The sequence below is a fragment of the Manihot esculenta genome, chromosome 2 (assembly GCF_001659605.2).
Source record: "Manihot esculenta cultivar AM560-2 chromosome 2, M.esculenta_v8, whole genome shotgun sequence".
NCBI lineage: Eukaryota > Viridiplantae > Streptophyta > Magnoliopsida > Malpighiales > Euphorbiaceae > Manihot > Manihot esculenta.
The window spans coordinates 31806064-31824678 of NC_035162.2; the positions used below are offsets into that span (position 1 = coordinate 31806064).

Below are 18615 nucleotides of genomic sequence, written 5' to 3' on the forward strand. Positions count from 1 at the left end.
TTAATGGGACCAATGCTCGAATGGTTTGTCGAAAACTTCCTTATGGCCTAACCTGGCGAAAATTGCCTTGTGGCCTTGATTAGTGGGACCAACGCCCGAATAGTCTGTCGAAAACTGCCTTATGACCTAGCTTAGCAAAAATTGCCTTGTGGCCTTGATTAGTAGGACCAACGCCCGAATGGTCTGGCGAAAACTATCTTATGGCCTGACTTGTCAAAAATTGCCTTATGGCCTTGTTTAGTCCCTTTTCGAGGGAGGCAATTCCATCGTTCTTTGTTACTGAAGAATACTACATGTGAAAACGCTTTGTTAATTTGTTATTGATAAAACTTTCTCAAATGACAGATGTTATAAGAATGGGGAATGACTTGACCATCTAACTTGGACAACTTATATGACCATGGGCGAATAACCTTTGAGATTCAGAATGGTCCTTTCCAATTCTCGCCCAACTTACCAAACCCAGCGGTGCAACCTATCTGTTCTTTTAAGGACTAGATTTCCTACGTTGAAGGCGTGTGACCTAACCTTACTGTTGAACATTCTGAATATCATTTTTCTGTAAACCACCATTCTGATTGTGGCCTTTTCTCACAGAAATTCTGCTTGGTCCGAATTGAAATGCATTTCTTCAGGATTGCATGATATTTCAAGGTATTGTGGCCTGAAGCTGCCTATTTGAATTTTCATGGGAATGACTGCCTCGGCCGCGTACACAAGAGAAAAGGGTATTTGTCCTGTAGCTACCCTGGGGTGTTTCTGTAGTATGTGGGGTAACTCTTCGGGCTAGTTACCCTTGGCTTGGTCGACTCTTTTCTTTAGACCTGTAGGATGGTCCTGTTTGTCACCCTAGTCATACCATTGGTATGGGGTGATAGGCCGAGTTGAATCTTAAGTCAATTTCCTATTTCTTGTAGAAATCTTTGAACCTGGAGCTTGCAAACTAAGTTCTATTATCGGTGATTACTATCTTTGGTATTCCGAATCGAGCAAATATATTTTTACTGACGAATGAGATCACTTGTTGGGCGGTGATGGACTGTACTGCTTCAGCCTCTGTCCACTTGATGAAATGATCTACCGCTACGATTATAAACTTTCTTGATCTAATTGCCTTAAGGAGCGGGCCAAGGATGTTTATCCCCCACTGAAAGAAAGGCTAGGGACTTCCAATGAATGTTTGCATTTCTACCAGGATCCTTGGGATGTTTGCATGTACTTGGCATCTTTAACACCTCTAGACAAATTGCTTTGCATCTTTCCTTATTATCAGCCAGTAATATCCTTGCCTAAATGCTTTTCGAGCGATTGTTTGGGCTCCTATATGGATACAGCAATCACCTTCATGGATATCCCTAAAGATTTTCTAACCTACTTTCTCGGTAACACACTGCAACCATGGGTGTGTTGAGGACCTCCTATATAACCAACCATCAATTAGTGCATATTTAGAAAACTTCCTTAATACCTGTTTGGCTGATAATTCATTGGTTGGAAGATCATCTTGTGTTAAGAATTTGTATACTGGCATCATCCATTATTTCCCTTCTTCTATGGGAAAGGAATCTTCTACTTCCATTATTGGAGTGTACAATTTCTCAAACTAGAACGGTTGGGTCAAGTGTTGTTCACCCACCGCTTCCATCTTGGCTAGAAGATCCGCCTCTTCGTTGTTGCCTTTGGCCACCTGACAAAGTTCATAGCTGCTTTGCCTATCTTTAATCCTATCCATCAAGGCCCGAACCTTCTCCTTATTTCTGACAAGGTTCGATTCTCGAACTCTGAATTGTCCCTGGCATTGATTAACAACCAATTGTGAGTCACTAAAAATAATGGATTTTGTATTCCTAATTTCTTGATGATTTTTAAAGCTATTATTATAGCCTTGTATTCAGCTACATTGTTGGATTTTTGTATTCCCTGCCTTGCCTATCTTTAATTCTGTCCATCAGGGACCGAACCTTCTCCTCATATCTAACAATGGTTGATTCTCGGACTCTGAATTGTCCCTAGCATTGATTAACAACCAATTGTGAGTCACTAAAAACAATGGATTTTTGTATTCCTAATTTCTTGATGATGTTTAAGGCTATTATTGCAGCCTTGTATTCAGCTACATTGTTGGTGGCATTAAAGGCGAGCTTAACCGCATATCAAAACTTTATTATAGGATCCCGTATCCCTAGCCCTGCAAGCTCCATCTGCCTAGACCTTCCACTTCTCTGTGTTTTCCTCCAAGGACCCTAAAGGTTCTAATAGTTGAGTCATCTCTGCAACAAAGTTGACTAACACCTATGCCTTCATGGCCTTCCTTAGAACATACTTAATATTGTAGGCCGACAGTATTACCACCCAGGTGGATAACTGCCCTGAAACTTTGACTTGTGTAGAACCTTCTAAAAAGGGTAATCTATTCTGACTTCTATGGTATGTGACTCAAAGTATGGTCATAGCTTTGTGGCTGATATTAGAACTGTGAATACCAACTTTTCAAGAGGGGGGTAGTTCAATTCTACCCTTCAACACTTGGCTAGCATAGTATATTGGGCTTTGCTCCACATTGTTTTCACGAACAAGTATTGAAAACACACCGTTTCCTTTGTTATAGATAAGTATAAAAACAAAACTTCACCTTCAACGAGCGGGTTTAACAGTGGAGAGGATGATAAGAAAGGTTTTTAGACTTTCAAATGCCTCCGCACACTCTTCTCTCCATTCAAACTTGCCTTTGCCTTTCAAAACCTTAAAGAATGGGAGGCACCTTCTAATCGAACATGATATAAAATGACTCAGGGCCACCCATTTAGCCTTTGTATCTCATTAATGGTTCTGGGTGCTTCCATGTTTTGGATGGCGCTGATCTTCTCAGGGTTTGCCTCTATACTTCTTTCCAAAATTATATATCCCTGGAACTTTCCCGCTTTTATTCTGAAAGTATACTTTTTAGGGTTCAACTTCATACCCGCCTTGTCCAGGACGTCGAGAACTTTTTGGATATCTTCTGGATGGTCTTCCAAGGATCGACTCTTAATTACCATGTCATCCACATACACCTCAACTGTTGATCCCACCATTTCCTTGAAGTTTCTTGACACCAGCCTTTGGTACATCACCCCTGTGTTTTTCAATCTGAAAAGGCATTACTTTGTAGCAGCAAACTCCTTCATCTGTTATGAACGCGGTCTTTTTCGCATCCTGGTATCCATCATGATTTGGCGGTATCCTGAAATGGGATCAAGGAAGGAGACCGCTGCATGTCTTGAGGTTGAGTCCACTAATCAGTCAATGGACGATAACGGGTAATATCTTTCGGACATGCTTTATTTAGGTCAGTAAAGTCCACACACATCCTCCAATTTTGTTAGCTTTTTTTAATAGGATCGCATTGGCCAACCATGTGGGATACTGGACTTCCTTTCTCAATCCTGCACTTAGAAACTTACCAACCTCTTCTTTGATCACCTGGTGTCTCTCTGGTGTGAACTTTCTATTTTTTTGTTAGACTGGTTTGACGGTTTTATCAATGGATAACTTATAGGTGATGAGAGCCAGTTCTACACCCGTTACATCTTTTAGAGACCAAGCAAAAGTGTTTACTCGGCTCTTCAGCAACTCTATTAAATGAACCTTTGTGTTCCTGGTTAACACGGTGCCAAACCGCACCTTTTGCTCCTTCCCTACTTAGACCTCCTCAACCGGATCCGCAGGTTCTGGCTTTATGTGAGATTTTGAATTCTCCAGCAAATCGATGGACATAGATGCTTTTCTGAGGCTTTTTGCAGGGTATCTGCAATCTTCTTTGGCTAATTTTGGACTACCTCGGACCACTGTTATTTTTTCGGGAGCTAAAAGCTTAAGACACATAGTACCCCTATTAATCTTCTTTGGTTGATTTCGGACTACCTCGGACCATTGCTATTTTTTCGGAAGCTGAAAGCTTAAGACAAATAGTACCCCTATTAATAACGATACCATGGCAATTCAGGACCGGATGGTCGAGTATCATGTTGTATGCAAATGGAATGTCTACCACCGCAAACTTTGTATACAACTCTCGCTTATACTTTTCATCCCCAAGTACTAGGTGTAATACCCGGCTAGACCCTGGCATCGGAACTCCTCTTTTCTGGCAGGATCTCCGTTGGAATCTGGACTTCTCGGATGTCGGAGCCTTCCAGATGGGTAAAACAGAGGTTTTTCAAAATGTATTTATATGTTTTTATGGTTTTGATTAAGAAAATTGAGTTTTGAAAAGAAAAAGACCAAGGAGGCAATTGTCAGGTTCGGCCGTCGAAAGTGAAGTTCGGTCGCCGAAAGTTGCATGGTTTTGCTGCCACCGAATTCCCACTTCGGCTGCCGAAGGTGGTGGAAGTGTGGAAGCTGCTTAGGCCGCCGAAGAAGGTTTGTCGGCCACCTATAAAAAGGCCCTTTGACCGGAAATGGAGTGTGTTTCACTCTCTTTTCTGGCAAAGGTAAGTTTTTGTCCTCCTTTGGTTGTTTTCATCTTGTTCTTCCAAATCTTGCAAGTTTTAATGAGTTTTGAACTTGGTTTTTGAAGTTTTGAGCATAGAAGACAAAGTTTAGAGACTTGGAGATTCTGGATCGGTTTCCTCTACATCTCCGAGTTAGGACCATCGATCCTCTCGATCTCAAGAGGTAAGCATGGATCCTCACCTCCCCTTATGTTTTAAGCATGTTTTAAAGGGTTTAAGAGAGTTTTATGGCATGATTAGAGTGGATCTAGAGGTTTAAGGGTTATGTTGATCATATGCTATATGTGATGCTTTGATGCTGTTTGTGGGGTTTAAACTAGTTGTTAGGCCTCTATATGCATGGAAAAGGGTATATGTATGTTTTAGAGAGGTTGGTTGCATGTTAAGAGTGTGTGGTAAGGTCTTGGAGGCTGAATATGCATGTTTGACCCGAGTTTTGCCTTCTTGGAAAACTCAGGTTCGGCCGCCGAACCCCTTGGGGAGACTGTTTTGGCCACCTAAACTCGCCCCCGAAAGTGTGAACTTTCGGCTCTGGAGGGGAGTTTCGACCGCCGAACATGCCGTCGAAGGTGGGTGACTTTCGACTCTGGAAGGTCTTTTAGCCCCCGAATCTTGCCCCTGAAAGTGTGGACTTTCAGATCTGGAAGGGACTTTCGGCCGCCGAAGGTGCCGCCGAAAGTGCCTGAGTTTCGGATCTAGAGGGACCTTCGGCCGCCGAACCTGCCGCCGAAAGTCCCCTGTCCAGCCTTCCTTTGCCCATTTTTCCATGCATGTTTATGATGTTTTAGGGGGGTTGTTGGGGAGATGTTCAGAGCTATGTTATAGTATGTTCGGTCTCTCATTTGAGTCCACCTTTGTAGGTGCGGACCCAAGGAACCAAGGAAGCCCACAGAGTTAGCTGATATAGAGACTGTTCAGCAGTTGCTAGAGGTGAGTGGAACAGAACTATGATTTTACATACATGAAAGTTTTTAGCATGATTCATGCATCATAAATGCCATGTTATACTAGGGTGTATTGCATTAGTGTTCACGAAGGTGACGCATTGCATTCTTTATTGTTTGTCGATGGGGATGGACAACAGGGAGACCCTTTAGCCCTCTGATTATTATTGCCATGTAACAGAAGTCTTGAGGAGCTCCTTGAGAGCTGGGTACAGAGTTTATTGTATGTAACAGAAGTCCTGAGGAGCTCCTTTGAGGGTCGGGCACAGAGCAGAGGGATTTTTGGGTCAGTCCATCCGTGATGTGATTTACTTGTGATATGACGCATTTCATGATAGCATGTTTTATTACATGTTTTTATTGTTCTGCTCACTGGGCTCTAGTAGCTCACCCCTCTCTCTAACCCCCATGTTTTCAGGGCCATAGAAAAGACAGAGTATCAGCAAGGGTAAAGTTTATGTAATAGTATAGAGTAGTGGACATGTATTGTACGAAGAGATTATGTAAAGTTATGAAATGACTATTGAGATAGTATTGTGCTTGGCCCTAGAGTATATTTAATCCCTTTGTATATGATCATTTTTATGATGTTTATGATGAGAACTAAGCTTGATATATGTAATGATGACCCATCTAGAGCATTTGATGAGGGCTCTAGTATGGGGTTTTATGTTTACAGATATAGTGTATGCACAGGTCAAGCTTGGTGAATGAAAAAGTTCAAAATTTTTATGGCAATGTATGATCATGTATAGGATTTAACAGGTACATAGAGTTCATAGTAGGCATGCTACGGGTTTCGGCGACCTTAAGTCGACCTGAATCCTAGCGCCGGTAGCGGTCCGGTTTCCGGGTCGTTACACTAGGAGAGGGTTGATGGTGTCCAGCACTGCCACGGTTTTATCTCCTAATTGTACTAAAGAATAGGAGACTCTGACAAGTCTGTTTTTATCCAAGCCTAATGTAACGACCCGAAAATCGGACCGCTACCAGCGCTAGGATCTGGGTCGGCTTAAGGCCGCCAAGACCCGTAGCAAGCCTGACATTCATCCTGAAAACCTGTATAATCCCATACATGATCAACAACATACATAAAAATTTAAAACTTTTCTTTCACTCATAAGCCAAACTCAACCTGAACATACTCATAATCATAATCATGACCCCTCTGTGGGATCTCATCAATGCCCCAATGGGCGATACATCATAAGATGAGTTGGCTTTCATGAACATTATAAAACATTTATGATCATGTAACAAAAGGGATACCTCATACATAATGTCAAGCACAATCTCTAATCCTCAATATCATTACATGACTGAAACTGTACTTTTACATAACATTAATATATTTATCATGTCCACACTATCTATTACATACACGTGACTTCAATACTCTTGTAAACCTCCTGGTCTACCCTGTACCTGCAATCCTGGGGAAATGGGAGAGGGGTGAGCTACTAGAGCCCAGTGAGCAGAATAATAAAAACATTTAAATCATATGGATCATGGAATGCATCACATCACAGCTAATCACATCAAGGATGAACTTGTCACCAATAGCCCTCTACATAGTCCAACTGTGCCAGAACGTAGAATGGGTCCTGGTCTTTCCCTTACATAGTGCCAGCGAACGTAGAATGGGTCCCACTGGTCTTACATTCCATACCGTACATATCACATCGTCATATCATAGATCGAGGGCTATGGATCATCCAACATTCATCCACATCAACATTTAACATATGCAATGCAACATATTCGTGAATTCTAATGCAAGCAACCTAATTCATCACATGGCATTCATGATGCATGAAACATGCTAAAAAGTACATTATTTGCTTTAAAACATAGTAGGTTATTCCACTCACCTCTGGATAGCTCTGACCAGACACTAGGGCAACAGACTCACTGCTGGGGTCCTCGGTTCCTCGGGTCCGAACCTACACAGGTGGACTCAAATGAGGGACCAAACATACATAAACATAACTCTAAACTATTCTCCAAAAACCCCTCAAACATCATGGAATAATCATAGAAAAACATGCAAGAAATGGCTGAACAGGGCACTTTCGGCGGCAGGTTCGGCGGCTGAAAGTCCCTCCAGAGCCGAAAGTCAAGCAGGTTCGGCGGCACCTTCGGTGGCCGAAACTCATGCATGTTCGGCGGCACCTTCGGCGGCCGAAAGTCCCAGACAGAGACGAAAGTCTCTTTTCGGGGGCAACTTCGGCAGCCGAAAGGCCTGCCTCCCCAGCCATGTTCGGCGGCCGAAAGTTCCTTCGGCTGCCGAACCTGGTTTCGGCCAAAGGGCAGAAACTTGGCTCCCTTATGCATTTATGCCTCCAATCTCCTCCAAACATGCATAAACCTATTCTACAACATTCCCAAGCATTCACAAGCAAACATACAAGTTCCTAGGGGCATCAAACCATCAAAAACCCCAACTACAACACACAAGCAACTCACATTGCTCAAAAACACATATAAAACCCATAAACCTAACTATGAGCTAAACATGCATTTTCTACCTCATGAACTTCATAAAACTTACTTAAAACATAATATAAACTAGAGATCGACTCTTACCTCTTGAAGATCGAGAGTAGAGGCGACCAAACTTGGAGTTGGAAGAGATTCGAGTTCTTGAACCTCAAAGCTCCAAAACTTTGCTCAAAAGCTCAAATCTTCAAAATGAAGTTAAAACAAGTGAGAAACTTGAAAGATCTAGAGGAAAAACATCAAAGATCGGTGAGGGGCGGCGGAAAGCTCACCTTGGCCGAAAATGGAGAAAAACTCGCCCGTTTTCGGCTAAGGGACCCTTTTATAGTGGCTAGCCAGGCCACGTTCGGGGGCCGAATGTGCCTCCGCATGCATGCCATGTTCGGCGGCCGAACTTGAGGTTCGGCGGCCGAACCTGGACTTCCCTCACTTGTGCTTTTGGGGGCCTAAAGGCGCTCCCGAAGGCATGCATGTTCGGCGGCCGAACTTGAGGTTCGGCGGCCGAACCTGAGTTTTCCTCCAAGGTTGTTTTAATGCAAAAAACTCATTTCCATTTTACTTAAAACCATGAAATACCTTAAAACATTTTATGAAAACATGAGTCTACCCTACTAGAGGCTTCCGACATCCGAGATTCCACCGGACGGTAGGAATTCCGATACCGGAGTCTAGCCGGGTATTACACCTAACTTGTTAAAAATATCTGGGATAAGAAGATTAACATAACTACCTATTTCTGCTAGTACTCTCATTACCTCGTACCGATTTAGGAGGATCTTAACGATCAACGGATCATTTTGAAAGAATCTAATCGCCTTGTCTGCGGGGCCAAATCTTACCTCTTGCCTAGTCCGTGGTTCTTGATAAATAGATAGGACATCCTCTGCTACCCACTTACTTTTCTCTTTACCCTTGTCAAGTCCTCCAGTGATAACATGCACAATTCCCTCCATTTCCAAGAACAGGGAAGAAAAAGTTCCTTCTTTAGAGAGAAAAAGAGAACAAGAGTCTGGCGTAAATCCAAATTATCAAAGAGAATCTAATGGGCTTCCCAACCACGAAACTAAATGATGTTGTTGAGATTAGATTAACCATATGACCGAAATGGAGTTGTGCTGTGATTGGCTAGAACTTGCAAGAAAGGAAGCGTGAAGTGGTGGTGGGTGCCTACGGCAACCACTCCGATGATGAAGTCAGAATATTGAAGAATAGAGAGAATGTAATGGACTACTTAGAACTTGAGTAGTATTAGAGATAGCGTACATTTGCCTCTGTGATTGTTCCCATTTTATACTGTAAGAAGATGGAGATAAATATAACATTTCTTGAGAATCCAACGATAATGTGGCCGGCTGCTTGATAAGGGATAGCGCCAGCTAATAGATTAGTGAACCCGCGATCACAGGCGAGATGAGAGTGTGCCTGATAATAGTAATTTTATGCCAAAACACGGCCTATTAGGGAGGGTGAGTCATGAGAGCGATCCGAGTATTAAAGAATCTAGGTGTTCCCTTTAATCGGACAAAATTATGTTTTCTACTTGTCAAATCCTTACCATGTGGTTTCTATCTTGTAGTGACAGTTCATGATTTACTTTCAGCGGATATTATATAATATCAGTGTGTCATAACACTAATAATTTCTATTAAAATATTTTATTGTGTGAAATAAAAAATAATTTTGATATTTTGAAAATAATGAAAACACATACTATTTTTAAGTAACAAAAAATTTTAATTCAAACTAACGAAAAGATTTAATCAATTCTATTTTTAAAAAATAAAATATCTGAAAAGAAAAAACCCCATGAATTTTAAAAGGAAAAAAGAGAAAAAAAAAAAGTTAAAAGAATTAAAAAAATTTTTTTATTGCAAATAAGATAATTGCAAGAGAAAATTCGAATTGATTTAATCAAGGTTAGAATCTTAAACAAAATATTATAATTCAAAAATTATACTTGGTTAAACACAACTTCAAGTGTAACAATGCCAAAACAGTACAAATCGAGGTCCTTTTAGACAAAATATAAGAATGAATTCTGAGAAATCAAAACAAGTCACCAAGAATTAATCACATGAGGTAATAGAAAGTGCTACACGAAGATCATTTGAGGTTCCACAAATGTACATTCTATATGTCTCTATTTCTTGTTTCAAATCCTTGGGAGTTTGGGCAGCATAATGATGATTGTTCGAGCTATCACGTGTCGAAAATATGATTTCTCTGGCGATCGGCTCATGGCCGTTAAGAAGATTACCCATGCTTAGTACTTTTCTCCATGACTGGTTTGCAGTAGGCGGTTTGAACATTTCTGATATAATTTGTCTCTCCTGCATCTTTACATTCTGCTTCTTATTGAACTCCTATGTGAAAACACATCAACTCAGGTTAAACCCTATATTAGGGGTAGGGCGATTGACAAAATCATCACTAATTATTGCTAGATTAACATGTTAATCCTATATTTCAAAAACTCAATTAAGCAGGCTTTGGATTAGAAAATGAAGATCTGGTCAAGTGAACCCTACTATTTCTTCCCTTACTACAGCATCTAGAGTTTCTTCAACTAAAGTGATGTCTCACATTGGTTAAATCTTTAACCCTTCCCCTTCTTGCTAAAACTATGATACAATTTGTAAAATTATGCCAATACCAGGTATGTAAGCAGTATTTCATACATCCTCGAATTTTTTATTTCTTTTGATTTTAATCCTTTCATCTATTTTCTAAGTACAGTCAAATTTCAGATAAATGACTATTTAATCCCTGAATTTTACTATTGTTGATGCTTTACTTTATCTGATTCTAAAAAATAAATTAAAAATCCTCCTCCTACAAGTGTATTTTGTCTTTTCTTTTAAGTATTACAGTTCAATGGATGATGGGATAAAAGTATTTAAAGGAACTAAAGCTTGGGGACATTTTGATGAGATTCTCGACCTTTCATTGGATCCAGAGAATCCATTTTCAAATTACTTCCCACAAAATTTGAAAGCTTCCCACGTTTTAACGTGATATGACAATTAAACTTCAAAATAAGTAAACTTTTTCAAATTAATGCTTCAGTTAGAGGGAGAAGATGGATTGAGCTACCTACTGTGTTAAATAGCAGATATAAACATAATTCAGTGTAGAGACTGTTTACCTTTTGATCGACATCTGATGAGCCCGTTCCCATTCTTGGAAGATAAAAATTATAGTAGTCAGTGAAGATATCTGCAGAGAGACGTGGCGCTTGTATGAACTTACGATGAAGAGAAGCCGCAAGAGTGAGTAACTTCTCAACATGTTCAAAGACGACGCACAGCCGCCTTAGGTCTTCAATAGTCTCACTGTTGCCAGATATTCTATTTGCTGACAAATAGAAAGATTATAAATTTTTAAAAAAAAAAGGCTTAAGGAGTGTAAATTCGAAGTGAGGTAACAAGAAAATTTACTTTGCAAATGCTTCAACACAGATCCCATAGTAAGGTAAAGCTGCTCAATTTTCACTGTCATCTGCTTCAACCCACCAAAATTAGTCTGATTGAGTGTGTCAGCTGATGCTCTGAAGGCAGTACAAACCATTTGTTCTAGCAATTGATGAGGTCTCAAAGTCTCCAGGTAATGAAGTATCTGTGGAGTTCCAGTTGAATTGATGGGTCAAAATAAAAGCACATAAGAACACATTGCATCTCAATGGGTCCCGCAGCCCAATAGACTAGTACATCCATCTGGTCCTAATCTCTTTAACCAGTGTAATGTACGGGTTTCATCATTACCCTAATATTCTTAGGAGCATGCTAAAACTAGCTGGCTTTTGAAAATTATGGGAGAGGTCAAGGGATGGAGCAGAGCTGAGTAGTTACGAAATAAATAAAAACTTAAAACTTGATTCGAACAGAAATGTCTAGCATTGATCTAGGGTAAACTTGGCAACGTAGTAATTCTGATTCAGATAAAGGTGAAAAGGATAATTTTGCAGAATTAGGCAAATACTTGACCAATCAACTCCTGGTCCAGCAGCACTTGAAAACTCTCTATTAAGTTTCACTTTCTTCAGATTTGAAAAGAAACATAACCAACCATTCTCACCTGATAGTAGATCTCTTCCCTGATGTTAAAACCTAAATTGCTCATCAAAAGGCTTTGACCAATGAAACGCCTCAAACATTTAATTTGACAAAATGTATAATTGCATATAGGCAGAAGTACCTAATGACTTGACTTTGCTCAATTCTTCATGCTAAAGCCTAAATCTCTAGAAACTAAAGAAAAAAATTTTGGAATTGTTACAAGTTTGTGGAACAATTAGAAAAGCTCGTATAAACAAATTTAGAGTTTAACCCTCCTCGCTGTATTTATTTGAGTTAGCAAATAAATAGAAGGTGTTAAGGATTCAAATTGTAATAAAAAGATAAAGAGTAGAAAATAGTAAACTTAGCTAGGAATTAGTTAGAGAGTGGAGTGGCAAGAATAGTTATTTTAGAGATCTAAAAGCTGTATAAATATCAGCCATCATAACTAAAGGGGAACTAATCCAAGAATTATCAATCTTAATTAATCTCTCTTTCTTCTTGTTGACTTATTTACTGATCCTAGCTAATTCCAGGGATATGATTTGATTTGATCAGGATCCTTAATTATCTCTGTAATTATTATTTGATTTTTTGCTTCCTGTTTAGATATAATTCTTTGTGTATAAATAGTCATGTAGACCAATTATAAAGATTAATAGTTAAATACAAGAATACTTTAAATTTTCCCAAAATTCTTCATGGTATCTATTGAGATTATTTCTGTAAATAGCTTAAATTTGTACTGATAATTAGGAATATGATTATGTGATCTGATTGGAATATGATTAGGCTATAATTAGGGAATTAATTTATTTTCTTACCTAATATGTACTCTTGTAAGTAGTATATATACCCCAATTAACTTGAGGGGAATAATCAAGTATTTTCTTTCAAATCTTCTGCTCTCTTTTTCTTCTTTTCATCAAAAGGTTTCATGCTCATGTCCAGATCCGGCCCCACGCGCCTCCACACGCCACCCTAAGCAACCTGTCTCCGGCCACAAGCGGACGCGTGCACCATCTTTCGACAACCGTTTCACACGGGCAACTCTTCCTCCAGCATCGCCCGACGCCGACGATTCTAGCCCAGTAGGTCCGATCGCTTGCCCAGCCCGTCTAACGTCGGATTTACTGTTCACAGGCGCAAATCCTTCTTTTTTGGAAGATTCTCTCCATGGCCCAATCAAATATTGCCCATTCTCGTAATTCTTTTACTTATCTAACCAAGTCTTTACCCATTGGTTCATGGATCCTCGACTCTAGTGCTTCTGATCATATCTCTGTCAGTCCCTCTCTTTTCTCTACTCTTGTTTCACCTTCTACACCATCTAAAGTCACATTAGCTAATGGTTCACAAACTCAAGTTAAAGGGATCAGTAACGTATATCTCCTTCCTTCTATCCCCTTGACTAATGTTTTATTTACCCCTGACTGTCCATACAACCTAATCTCTATTAGCAAATTGACTAAAGATCTTCACTGTTCAGTCATATTTACTACTGAATCTGTGGTTGTGCAGGATCGGAGCACTGGAAAGATGATTGGAGCAGGATATGAGTCACAAGGATTGTACTATTTCTCCACTTCTAACTCTCCAATTGCTTTTGTGTCTTCCACCTTCGATGAACTCATTCATAGTCGTTGGGGACATCCAAGTCTAAACAAGTTACAAAAACTAGTTCCTAGCCTCTCTTCCTTGCCTTCTTTAGAATGTGAGTCTTGTCAACTCGAGAAGCAAACCCGAGCATCTTTTCCCAAGCAAATCAATAATAGGGCCAGTTCTATGTTTGACATTGTTCATTCAGATATTTGGAGTCCAAATCGGGTTAGTACAACTTTGGGATTTCAATATTTTGTTACCTTTATTAATGACTATTCTCGTTGCACTTAGCTTTTTCTGATGAAGAATCGTTCTGATTTGTTTCCTATTTTTCAAAAGTTTTATGCTGAAATCCATAATCAATTTAGTGTTCGCATTAAGATACTGCGAAGTGATAATGCAAGAGAATATTTGTCTTCCTCATTCACTCATTTCTTGTCTACTCAGGGTATTACTCACCAAACTTCTTGCTCTTATACCCCACAACAAAATGGAGTTGCCGAGCGGAAAAATCGGCATTTAATTGAAACAGCCCACACTTTACTACTACATCACAATGTTTCGTTGCGTTTTTGGGGGGAAGCTATCCTCATCGCCTGTTACTTGATTAACCGAATGCCTCCTCTGTTTTGCAGCATCAAAGTCCTCATTCTGTCCTATTTCCTAACCAGAATTCCACCCAGTTGTCTCTGTGTGTTTTCGGATGTATATGCTTTGTTCATGATCATACTCCTGGCAAAGACAAACTCCAACCCAAATCAGTTAAATGTGTCTTTCTCGGCTATTCACGGCTTCAAAAAGGTTACAAATGCTATGTTCCTACTATTAACAGATATTTTTGTGTCTGCAGATGTCACCTTTTTTGAAACCTCTCCTTACTTCTCTTCTAATCCAACATACAAAACTTTTGTCCCTAGCGCTTTGCCTGTACCTCCGACTCCTATTTCTTCTTTGCCGCAAGTGTGTCCATCTCCCACTCCTATGCCCCCTCTTCAAGTCTATACACGTCGGTCTCACCCATTTGCCAATAACAATGACATTTCTCTCCCTAATGCAGGTACTTCTAATGCCTTCAACAACGGCAACTACTCCTCCTCTTGCTCTTCGAAAAGGTATTCGCTCTTCCCAAAATCCTCATCCCATTTATAATTTTGTGAGTTACCATCGTTTGTCTCCTTCCTATTATACTTTTGTCTCTACTGTGTCTGCTGTCTCCATACCCAAGACAGTTAGAGAAGTATTGGATCATCCTGGGTTGTGTAATGCCATGGTAGAGGAAATGACTGCTCTGCATAACAATGGAACTTGGGAACCGGTATCCTTACCACCTGGTAAGTCTACTGTTGGTTGTCGATGGGTTTACACAGTTAAGGTGGGACCTGATGGCAAAATTAATCGCCTTAAAGCTCGCCTTGCAGCTAAAAGTTACACACAGATTTTTGGGCTTGATTACAGTGATACTTTCTCTCCCGTAGCCAAAATAGCTTATGTTCACCTCCTTATCTCATTAGCTACAATTAATCACTAGACCCTGCATCAACTGGATATTAAAAATGCCTTTTTTCATGGAGAGCTCACTGAAGACGTTTATATGGAGCAACGACGCTCTTCGTATGGGCTAAAACAGTCTCCAAGAGCATGGTTTGGACGATTTAGCACTTTAGTTCAACAGTTTGAAATGTCTCAAAGTAATTCTGATCATTCCGTATTTTTTCGTTATAATGGTGATAGATGCATCTATTTGGTGGTCTATGTTGATGATATTGTCATTACAAGAAATGATCATAATCGAATCTCTCAACTTAAGCAATATTTATTCAGTCATTTTCAAACTAAAGATCTGGGAAAACTGAAATATTTCTTGGGAATTGAAGTGGCACAGTCTAAAACAGGTATTGTAATTTTTCAACGGAAATATGCTTTCGATATATCAGAAGAAACAGGCATGTTAGACTGTAGACATGTGGACACTCCCATGAATCCAAATGTTAAGCTTATTCCTGAACAAGGGGAGCCACTTAAAGATCCTGCTAGATACAGAAGATTAGTCCGCAAGCTCAATTATCTCACTATCACACAACCAGATATTTCTTTTGCTGTAAGTGTGGTTAGTCAATTTCTTCAAACTCCATACAGTAGTCACTGGGATGCAGTCATTCGCATTCTTAGATATATCAAAGGAGCTCCAGGACAAGGTCTACTCTATGAGGACAAGAGTCACTCACAAATTGTTGGCTATTCTAAAGCAGATTGGGCAGGTTCCCCTTCAGATAGACGATCTACTTCAGGATATTGTATTAGGATTGAAGGGAATCTCATATCCTGGAAAAGTAAAAAACAAAGTGTGGTTGCAAGATCAAGTGCAGAAGCATAATATCGAGCTATGGCTTTAGCAACATGCGACCTCATCTGGTTGAAGCAACTCCTTCAGGAATTGAAATATAGCGATAATGGCCAAATGAAGTTGATATGTGATAATCAAGCTACCCTCCATATTGCATCAAATCCAGTTTTTCATGAGAGGACGAAGCATATAGAGGTGGATTACCATTTCATTAGGCAAAAGATTGAGTCCGGATGCATTTCTACTAGTTTTGTCAACTCAAATGATCAGCTAGCTGATGTTTTCACAAAATCACTTCGAGGACCACGAATCGAGTATATTTGTAACAAGCTTGAAGCATATGATATGTACGCTCCAGTTTGAGAGGGAGTGTTGAGATTATTTCTGTAAATAGCCTAGATTTGTACTGATAATTAGGGATATGATTGTGTGATATGATTGGGATATGATTAGACTATAATTAGGAAATTAAATTATTTTCTTACCTAGTATGTACTCTTGTAAGTAGTATATATACCCCAATTAACTTGAGGGGAATAATAAAGTATTTTCTCTCAAATCTGCTGCTCTCTTTTTTTTCTTTTCATCAAAGGTTTCAGTATCAGAGCCTTCCCATCCGATGTTGGGCCTCCCATAAAATGTGTCACGAACCAATAAAATTTTGGGCGTGAAGGGGTGTATTGAATCCCACATCGGTTGTGGAAAGGGGTAATGTGCCCCTTATATGAGCCATAGGCACTCCTCCCCTTTGAGCTAGCTTTTGGGTGAGTTAGGCCTGGCCCAAATTTAACGCTTCTATCACTCTCTCTCTATCTCTATCTCTAATTCTCCCTACTCTGCAATTCTCCCCTTTCTTCTATTTCTCTTCCCTTTCCTCTCTTTCTGACTTGTTAGGGATTCAATTCTTAACAATTGGTATCAGAGCTTTGTCGAGGATGGGCATTGCTTCCAAATGAATTTCTGGTAGTTGCAATCAGGCACAGATCAGAAGCAGTCCTCCCAAGTTACAGGTATCTCCTGCTGTCTTTCTTCTTCTATTCTGCTTTCTTCCCTCTAATTCTTCTTTCTTCTTCCTAAAACGTCTTTCTTTCCCTTTATTTCTTCTCTCTTTTTTCTTCTTGACAGAATCTTTCCTTTCCCTGAGAATTCTTCTCTTTCTTCCTATATTCTTTCCTTCTTTCTTTTCCAGAATTTTCCTCCTCTCTTTTGCAGAGATTTCTTCCATTTCCTTCCATCACAAATCTCAGTGAACTTGAGTAGGCGAGAGAAACAGAGAGTTAGATGAGGAGAGAATAGAGAAAATAAGGATGAGAAGAGAAAGAAACAAAATAGATGAGGGAGAGAGAATAGAAATGAGGAGAGAGAAATCTTGAATACTTATTCATCATAGCAGATAAAGGTCTTCAGCTGGTATTTATGCAGAAATCAGTTAGGCTGCTAACTAACTTTTTCTCAACCAAACAGCACTACCGTGCTTTTCCCAACAGAATTTCCCTCCACTCTACTCATTCAATTACTTCTTTTCTTATTCCTTTAATAATACGTGCCAATACCCCACGAGAATCTTCTTGTCCCTAAGAAAATTGAAAAGAAGGAAATTGAGCAAAGATAAAAGACTTATCTTCCCAAGTGGCATCCTCAGCGAGCAGTTGAGACCACTGGACCAACACTTGGAAAATCTGCTGTCCATCTCTAAAAATCACCCTTGTCTTCAACACTTTTTCAGGTTCAACGACAACCTCATCTTCCTCAAAACTAGGCAGGTCTTGAACAATGGTGGAGCCTTTTCCCACTTTTTTTCTTCAACAAGGAAACATGATATACTGGGTATAGTGGCGAAGGATGGCAGTTGCAGCTTATAGGCTACTGGACCTATTTTCTCCAATATCTGACAGAGCTTATAGTACCTAGCTGTTAGCTTAAAATTCTTTCTAACAACTAAATTTGCCTGTACGACTGCAATTTCAAGTACACTCAATCACCAATCTCAAACTACCTTACACTCCTCTTTTTATCTGCATATTGCTTCATTCGATTTTGAGCTTGTAGCAAATTTTTCCTTATGAGTTGAGACATGTTTTTTAGTCTGTAAAAATTTAGCCACCCAATCCACAGCAACGTCTTGCAACTGAATTATAGGTAAAGAAGTGGGCCGATATTCAAAGGGCTTCAAAAGGGGACATTTTCAGAGCTAAATGATAGATGGTATTGTACCACTGCTTGGCTATAGGTAACCACTTAGCCCATGAATGAGGTTGCTGATAACAAATGCATCTCAAACACCAACCTTTCAGTTTGGCCATTGTAGAAGGATAATATTTGTTATATTTCACAATAGAGATTACAATCTATTTATACATGAGAGAGGGTATCTAAATAGGAAGGAAAATCAAGTCTATGATTATACAATCCCTAAGATTAAGCAACTAACCCATCTATCAATATTTACTTCCTATATTAACATATTTACTTTCTATAACTTATAACACTCCCCCTCAAGTTGGATCATAAATGTTAATCATGCCCAACTTGTTACATATATAATCGACTCGAGTCCCATTTAGAGCTTTAGTGAAAATATCTCCTAATTGTTCTCCAGTTCGGATATGTTCTGTTGATATTATCTTTTGTTGAACCTTTTCACGAACAAAATGACAATCAATCTCGATGTGTTTGGT

At 39.6% G+C, this 18615-nt stretch overlaps 1 protein-coding gene across 4 annotated transcripts in view; it reads right to left on the reverse strand.

The window, feature by feature from the left end:
* Positions 1–9861: 9861 nt before the first annotated feature.
* Positions 9862–18615, reverse strand: part of LOC110609196 (rab3 GTPase-activating protein catalytic subunit) — a 49329-nt gene continuing 40575 nt past the window's right edge. For 3 of the 4 annotated variants that reach the window (XM_021748614.2, XM_021748615.2, XM_021748613.2), the window contains exons 21-23: positions 11374–11551; positions 11082–11290; positions 9862–10299 (exon numbers count right to left, since the gene is read on the reverse strand). In XM_021748614.2, the coding sequence (XP_021604306.1) occupies positions 10003–10299; positions 11082–11290; positions 11374–11551 (684 nt within the window). In that variant the 3' untranslated portion in view covers positions 9862–10002. The remainder of the gene's footprint in view (positions 10300–11081; positions 11291–11373; positions 11552–18615) is intronic. The other variant, XM_021748616.2, reaches the window with a different exon arrangement.